Raw genomic sequence first — 8497 nt, forward strand, 5'->3', positions numbered from 1 at the left:
ATGGCCAAAGAAGTACGAAAAAAATGGAACTGTTTAAAGAAAGAAGACAAGGAAAAATATATAAAAATGGCCGAGGAAGACAAAAAAAGATATTGCAAAGAAAAGATAGAATTGGCACGTACGAAACTAGAGGATGAGAAACAACCAAGAGGTAGTGAATTCAAAGAGAGTGAAGAATTAGCCGATGAACATCCGGATTCGATTAATGTGGCAAAATGGAAAGCTTGGCTGTTATTTCTAATGAATATATTTAAGTCAGGCTGTGGTTTAAAAGAATAGAATTGACGTTAATCGTACTAAAAATTGATTCAAAATTTTTATTTGATTTCGTCAGAATATAAATGTTTTAAAAATTGATTAACAATATGTTTTAGACTATTTACACAAACATTTCAATGATTTATATATTTTAATTAATATCCAAATCTCAAATAAAGATTTATATGTTTAAAAAGGCCATAAAATTTATTTCGCACACCAGAAAACGTCTCACGATGGAGTCAACCATTCTTTAGTGGTTTCTCCACCGCCTCAATACGCGAAACATTAAATTAAAAAATAAATTAGTAAGAAATTAATAAATAAACAGTAGCTTCGTATTACATATTTAAGCCAGATACTAATAAATAACGATTATTTTTCATTACTTAACGTAATGTTTCGTTAACAAGTCAGTATCACTTATGGATTTTTCTCCCTTGCTGAAACACGTGTGTATTACACGAAAACTGTGTAAATTACCAAAAAAATCAGACTGAATTAATAAAATAATTATATAAAATTTTTAGTTCAATTAGCAAGCACTCCATTTATTAGGAAATTGATTTGTTGGTAGATTTTTTTTTACATTTCGAGTGTAATTAGATGAAACTAAATAGATGTGAATATAGAAAGTATTGGTAGAATATGACTAAACTAATATGAGAAAAGTATCGCGTATTACTCGATCAGAAAATATTTGAAAAATGTATAATTTAACAATTTTGTTTCGATTATTACGGCTTAGAGTTTATACCGAATATATTTTTAATTTAATTTGTAACTGTAATTACAAATATATGTAAAATTCAGGATTGATATAATGTTATATCATTGGAATAGTAATGGCGCATAAAATATTTACAGGATTAATTGAAGTTTTCGAATTTTGTTGGAGGAAACTGATGAAGGCAAGCGTATCGACAGTTATAAAATGAACTGAATTTATTTAAATTAGTTGACTTTGTTTGTTTCCATCTAGTTTTTTCGTAATGCTACGATATACGTACTTTTGACTTTGTAAATTGTATTGTACTGAATAATAAAGTTTTATGTTATTCTCCTACTTAATTATGTATTTTTAATATTTCCGAACTAAACAGTATTTATTAAATTGAAATTCAAACTTTACAAAGTACTACGAATATTAGAGAAGACCGTTTTACTATAAATTACTACGTCTTACTAAGTTTTACGCTAATGTTTATTTCGTAAAAAGTAGGTCAGATAAGGACCGTTAGACTGATGACGTATATTGTCGGCTTTTGTAAGATGGCCGATCCGGGGGGAGAAAAGGGGCTTGAAACCCACTTCACGGCAACTGTGTAAGGATGCCGTCTCTTAGGTGGGATCTATTAATCCCGCGTCAGGATGGACCTAAGGGAAGGTTGTATGTGGGCAGTGACGGAGGAGGCAAATGACGACAAGTGTTTTACACAAGAAAGCCGTTTATTTGTTAACATATATGCTTACATCGGCAATCGACAGTCCTTCACTAATTTCTTCCCTCGAAGATGCGGAGTGTGAGAACTTCGGCGTCGGTCGTAGCCCCGGGGCGGACGAGATGCTGTTGCTGATCACGGCGGACGATCGGAAGATATAAGCGGCGGAGTCCACAGTTCCTTTGCGACGACACACCACAATAGAAGTCACTACCTTTCGTGGAGTCGGAGGAGAGCCCCCCTGACCTCGGATTTCGGATTTTTATAGTTTTTCTCTTCCACTATTCGGACTTCCGATTGGCCCTTCATCCCCTTTCTCGCTTCCCGATTGGTCTCTCTTTTGTTTTGGGATAAACTGAGACCGCCTCAGGTCACGAGAAAGGTCCGATTCCAGGTGTCTGCTCGACGCCGTTCTGTCGATTGTTGACAATATTGCAAGACTCGCGCTCATAATTTAGCTCCGTTACTCGCGATTTCTGTCATCTGGGTACTCGAACGATCATATGCAATGATTTATCTCTCTTAAATCTTTCCCTCTTTTCAGAAATTGTTTCCCTAGATTGACTGTTTATGAGAGCTGGGGTCAAAGTTCTACCTGCATATGACCACTTGACTCTGAATTATAACTTTTCATTCTGACATTGACAGTTAGTTTAACACGTGTTCGAGTAATCCGAGACTCGTTGTCTACATTTTGTGCCGCGTTGTTTAAATTATGGGATTTTCCTCTCCCTCTCATAATTAATCTATCGTTATTATTTAATCATAGGAATATCGCGATTTACATGATTCGGACCTCGGTTGGGTCTTCACACTTTTCCGGGTTGCGTGGGAGCTCTCGCGATAGCGTGATTTACAGTAGTCGCACCTACTTTTTTCTGACGCCAGCCAATTAGGAATATTAATTTTTTTAACCAATCAGATGATGTATAGTATAATCTCCGAATAGCGGGGACCGAAAAGTTTGTAAGTAATTTACGGGTGTCCGCTATTTGGAGGTGTACGGTACACGCTAGCGGCCGTACCGTACCTCAACCCGTCATCGTATAGTGAAGAATACGACGGATTACAAAAACGTCAAATTTGCGTTAGGAATGCGAAGATACCGAAAATTATACGTAGCGTATAAAATTAAAATATGTAGACAATATATATTTTTTCAGCTGTAAAAATCCCGTTTTAATCGAATTTCGTCGGAACGTGGAGTGGCCCAGGCGATTTAATATCCGCTTTAAAGTGTATGAAGATATTTTAGCACTCACACTAAACAATAAAATCAAAATTTTTTTACAATCAGAGAACAAATTAGTATTAATATTGATGTTTTATTAAATAATAATTTTGTGTGCCGAGAATGATGAGAATTGCCGAGAATCAAACGAACTATTTTCAATTTGATCAATTTTCTGGAACGTTTACAATCCTTCCTTCTATAATCGAACCGATATGCAATAACAAATTCGAATTTAAAACGGTTCGAACATTTTTAAAATCGAAATACATAAAAATATTTATAACAATGTCTGAAATGTTATCAATTTAATACACTAAACGTAACAAAAAATCGCAGTAAAAATAGTACAGTAAAATCCGTTCTTCCGGTTAATACTTAATCCTCTCCCTCTACCCCCGCGGGGGAATTTCGAAAAATCCCTTCTTAAAGGCGGCCATACACGTTAATCCTCAAAGGATTAACCACGCATGCCTGACCTCGAGTAATTCCTAATAGTGTGTGGAGGAAATTTTAACAGTTTTGGCGAACTGTACCGACCACCGGAGTAGAATCGAAAAACCATTTGATTTTCCTGCACAGTGTCGGACTGCGCTGACCGACCTTAACGTGTGTGCCGTCGTGTCGTTCAGCTGCGAGACCGCTGAGTAGTTAGAACAATGTCTCGTGAATGTTTGGAAGAATTATTTTCTATAACCTTGTTAACTTTTATTATTATTAAAATTCTACTCGCATCACATATCCCGTTCTTTCTTTATTCGTCATTTCTGCATACCGTACTGCGTATCAATGCGCCGTATTATTTGTCCGCCCGCCTCCAAGAAAGAATCAGCATCGAAAGACGAAAGACGTCATTCGTTGTCCGTAACCCACTACAGTCTCGATAGTCCGGCTCCTTTTGTTAATCCAACACCATTTTACGAAAGGAGTATTACTGCGTGTCGATTTAAAAAAAGTGACGGGAATTTACGAAAGTGGAAGGTGTACGGCACGAGAAAGATTTCGGGCGTATTAAATGTATAAAAATTGCAGTATGGTATTGGTAGTACTCCTTTCGTTATAAAGCTGTTAGCCTACCTACAACTAACTGCGATTATTTCAACTTGCAAAATTTTCTTCATAATCAGTTCGACAATTATTATCTGCCGTACTTCACTCTCGACACGAGATTATGGAATTTCCTCTATTCTTTCGATCGATATATCTGGATGAACTATTAACCTCGATGCAAAAATATGATAAACAGATATACTTTTATTGTTTTCTATCGGACATTAAGATAAACAGGCGTTTACGCTATCATCTAATGTAATCTAAACACGAAACCAGCGTTTCCCGCAGTTAAAATGTGAAATGGTCGGTACAATTAAATATGTTAAAAAATAAAACTACTGTAAATCAAGTGCCACCGAGACTATTAGAATTAGAAAATAACAATGGCGCGATGTATTAGAATCATAACCGTTATCGAGTTTTAATCTGGTCAGTGTCTGGCTTTTCGGGGCTGGTCAAAAAATTATACGAGAGTGGTAATTTTCTAAAAGCAATCGAAACGATAGCATCCTTCAATTCAGTCACGCGGGAACATATTCACAGAATTCGAGTAGTATGACTCACTGTTTAGGAGATCGAATTCAGAATGAAATCATCGATTTACTCGGCACGTCCATAAAAAATTATATACTGGACAAAGTCAGATAATGAAAATATTTCTTCATTAGAATACATTGCGCACCAGATGCGAGTCACGCGGAACAAATTACGGTCGTACTCGGGCGTGTTCTTTTAAACAACGAAACTAAAAATGTTGCGATATGCGAAAATTTCGTTGGTTTCTGTCCGATCACCGGCTCCACGGGTGACGGTCTATTAAATTCTGTTATTTTCGCAATTAATTCTTAACATTCAAAACTTACGATAATGGTTCTAACACGCGTGGAAAACACAATGAATTGGAAAAAAAATTTGGAAATCAATAATCGCGCATTTTACGTTCCACGCTCGGCTCGTAGTCTCAATTTAGTAGTCGATGATGCAGCAAATATTACTCACGAAACTGTGGATTTTTGAAATATAATTCAAGAAATTTACGTTTTCTTTTCATCGTGTACAACAGTGGTTTTCAACCTGTGGGTGGCGGGTAAAAGAAAAAGACAAGTGTTTGCAGGTCCTATAGTACAGTACATTAAAAAATCTACAATTACAGCGAAAAGCTGAAAATCCTGATTTTAAAAAAAGGGTCAACGGCTCAAAAAAAGGTAAAAAAGAGGTGTTTTATACTTTATCTGTGTTAAGTTATTGTCGATTCTTATGAAATTTTCATTTTAATCAACAATAATTTGTCTCAACAGAAAGAAAATTAAATACATAGTTTTTAAAATCACCGATATAGTTTTAATATGGCGCTGGGGGGTCGCCAGAATTTTTTAACTCGTAAAGAGGTCGCGTATTCAATAAGGTTGAAAAACACTGTTCTACACGAAATATTTTGAGTTTCTACAAAAACACTTCACAGCATTGAATGTCAAGATATATTCTAAAAATCACTTGTCAGGGACATTTGTTTTTATGAGAAAGATCGATCTACGGGACAGCCAACTGCATTGAAAGGTATTCCGAATCGTAGCAACTTCAATGTCATTTGAGGATGTCGGTTTAGATGGTTGTTAGGCTTCCCTCGTATTTTCTAACATATAAATGCATATTGCGCGATTATTTTCATATTTTAACGCACTTTGAATTAATGAAAATTAATATTTTATTATAACCGCATTACTTATTCTTAAGATTAATCATATTCGTTATTGTAAACCGCGCTTGAGTTAGGCGCTGTCTGTTCATTTTTTGTACGTCCGACCGTCGAAAGACCCCTCGGGATCGAGTCTGTTTATAATTTGAAAGATAACCTTGTCGGTTGTATATACGAAAGGTAAATTGTTTACAAACCGAGTCTTTGTTTATCTGATAAATGTATACTTTATTTCGTCAATTGTTCACGATAGCGGATGCCTTTTGTGTGAATTTGTCCGAAAGAAAGGAAAAGGCATAAATTGAGAAAAGCAAGTTGTGTCCAGACACGTGTCAGCCACACCTTCGTTCATCGTCCGCAATCGCCATCTTTGACGAGCTTCAATCGTCGGTGTTCGTAAATGATCGTGAATTGCTACCCGTCATCACCGTAAGTGTATTAAGATAAGATACAAAACTAATTACGCTAGTCATTCAATATGGATATCGTGAAATCTCAAATAGAAACTTTGTCAGAAGATTCGCAGGGAATATTAATTATATTTCATGGAAGTTTAAACTAAATCTTACATTGAGATCGAAGGATTTGTATGATATTGCGAGCGGATTTATTCTTAAATCCACTCGCAATATCCTGACGATGCGAATAATGCGGCAGATGTCGTAGCGTGGATTAAGAAGTATTTAGACGCTCAAGCTTGTATAGGTTTAAATGTGAGCAGTAATATCGCAAAGAAAATTGCAAATTGCACTTCTGCGTATAGTATGATACACAAATTACAAACCTTGTATGGTAAAAGGTCCAATCTCACAATTGAAGGGTTACAGAAAAATTTTTTTAATTGTAAGTATGGTTCGAGCAAATCTGTAGTGGAGAATTGTTTGTCAGTTCAACAATATGAAGAAGACTTAAAAGCTGAAGGAGAAACAATTAAGGAAAGCTGGATTATGACAAGGATGCTCGGAATACTGCCACCGAAACTATACCACTTCAGGACATCATGGGATAATGCTAATTCAATGGACAAGAACATCGACACCTTAATTGAACGACTTCGACTGGAAAAAGACAGATTGAAGGAAGACGACAAAAAGGAATCAACCGCACAGAATGCCCTCATTTCAAAGCAGAAAACGCAAGGTAACAGTCAGCAGAAAAGTTCAAGAGTCGAGTGTTTCAAATGCGGACAAAAGGGACACGTAAAGAAATATTGCAAGAATAAGTCGTGTCAGAAATATTTGGAGTATTGCAGAAATACTTATAATTGTAACAACTGCAACCATAAGGCCATTTCGCAAGGGAGTGTGTATAAATGAGAAGTCAGACGAATCAAACAAAGGAGATAAGACTAAAGGACAACGACGAGCTCTTGTCACTGTAGGATTGACTTCAACGAAAATAAATGACAAGAACTCAAGACGAAATCGACAGGATATTTGGTATCAAGATAGTGTCGCCACACAGCGTATGACCTTCAGGAAAGAATGGCTGACAAACTACAAAGCGCCGGAGGAGTATACGAAGGTGATACTCGGGAACAACCCCGAAATCAATGGGATCCGAGTAGGCGACATCGAACTCGAGGCTTTTAATGGAAGGGAATGGTATCCAGCAACCCCGAAAGACGTTTTATATGTTCCTAATATATCATTCAACCTATTTTCGGTTACCAAAATGTTGGATAAAGGGTTTGTTCAGACTGCCAATGCAAACACGTCAATTATCGAAACGGTCTATAGAAAGGAGCAAATAGCAGTAGCGCAACGACTCGAAGAATTATATCAAATGATGTTTCGAAGAGAGGTCACAGGAATGTGCACGATGGACCAACTCAATCAAAGTCTGACACATCAGAATGTGAAGTACTGCAAGAGTATTTTGGACAGAAACAATATAAGATACATCGATGACTGGGACAACAACGTTTTTGTATCGGTTGTGTATAGGGCAAACAAAAACATATCTCTCACCCAAGAAATAATAAGGTAGCGAAGGAAGTATTAGATCCGATATACGTTGACTTAGGTAAAATGGACACTTTATCTCTGGGAAAGGCAAGATATTTTCTCTATTCAAGGACGAATTTTCTCGTTTTAGGACTGTTTATTTTTTACGAACCAATATGCGAGACCTCTGACACCCCGATGGGTATTACGTCGTAAACAGGACGGCAGGATGAAAGCTAGACTCGTAAGGGGATTCGAGCAAAGACGGGGCATCGATTATTCAGACACGCATCTATCAGACTCGTGCTCAGTCACGCAGCATCCAGTAAATAATGAAAGTAACAGTTTTTGATGTCAAGACAGCTTACCTACACGCCAATCTCAAAGAAGAGATATATATGAACCAGACAGAAGGATTCTCTGATGGGACAGAAAGGGTTTGCAAGCTCGAAAAGAGTCTGTACGGTTTAAAGCAAGCCGCCAAAGATTGGAACTACGAAATCTCCGACTTTTTTCTTACGATAGGATTCGTTAATACCGACGATGACCCGCGCGTTTATTATAACAACGACAGAAGTGCGATAATAGTATTGGTCGTAGACGGCGGGTTTATTGCCGCTCAAAACGAAGAGGATATTTTGAAGATTCTGAAGTTACCGAATGACAAGTTTGAAATTACTTATAAAAGGACTTTACAATCACATACGACATACTTAGGTGCGAAAATCAAAGTGTGGCCTGAGGGAATTTTTGTGAGTCAACCCGATTACACAGAAAAGATCTCGAAACGATTTAAGTACGATCGAGTGAACGCCGCGAATACACCGATGGAATCAGGAATGAAAACGAATTCCGAAAACCTTGTCAATGA

The 8497-nt window shown here is 36.9% G+C and overlaps 1 protein-coding gene across 1 annotated transcript; it reads left to right on the forward strand.

Annotated features, from left to right (window-relative positions):
- On the forward strand, nt 1-7669 carry LOC111629473. Its single transcript, XM_023373389.1, has 3 exons — nt 1-210; nt 6529-6820; nt 6933-7669. The coding sequence occupies exons 1-3, from the start codon at nt 1-3 to the stop codon at nt 7667-7669; spliced, it is 1239 nt and encodes a 412-aa protein (XP_023229157.1).
- The last annotated feature ends 828 nt before the right edge of the window (nt 7670-8497 follow it).

The sequence above is a fragment of the Centruroides sculpturatus genome, unplaced genomic scaffold (genome assembly GCF_000671375.1).
Source record: "Centruroides sculpturatus isolate CEXI.00-Female unplaced genomic scaffold, Cexi_2.0 scaffold85, whole genome shotgun sequence".
Lineage (NCBI taxonomy): Eukaryota > Metazoa > Arthropoda > Arachnida > Scorpiones > Buthidae > Centruroides > Centruroides sculpturatus.

Coding starts and splice junctions, on each gene's coding strand:
- LOC111629473 (XM_023373389.1), top strand. CDS start 1: ATGGCCAAAGAAGTACGAAAAAAATGGAACTGTTTAAAGAAAGAAGAC. Junction 211..6,528: donor ATCCGGATTCGATTAATGTG/GCAAAATGGAAA, acceptor TTTAATTGTAAG/TATGGTTCGAGCAAATCTGT. Junction 6,821..6,932: donor TTCAAAGCAGAAAACGCAAG/GTAACAGTCAGC, acceptor GGAGTATTGCAG/AAATACTTATAATTGTAACA.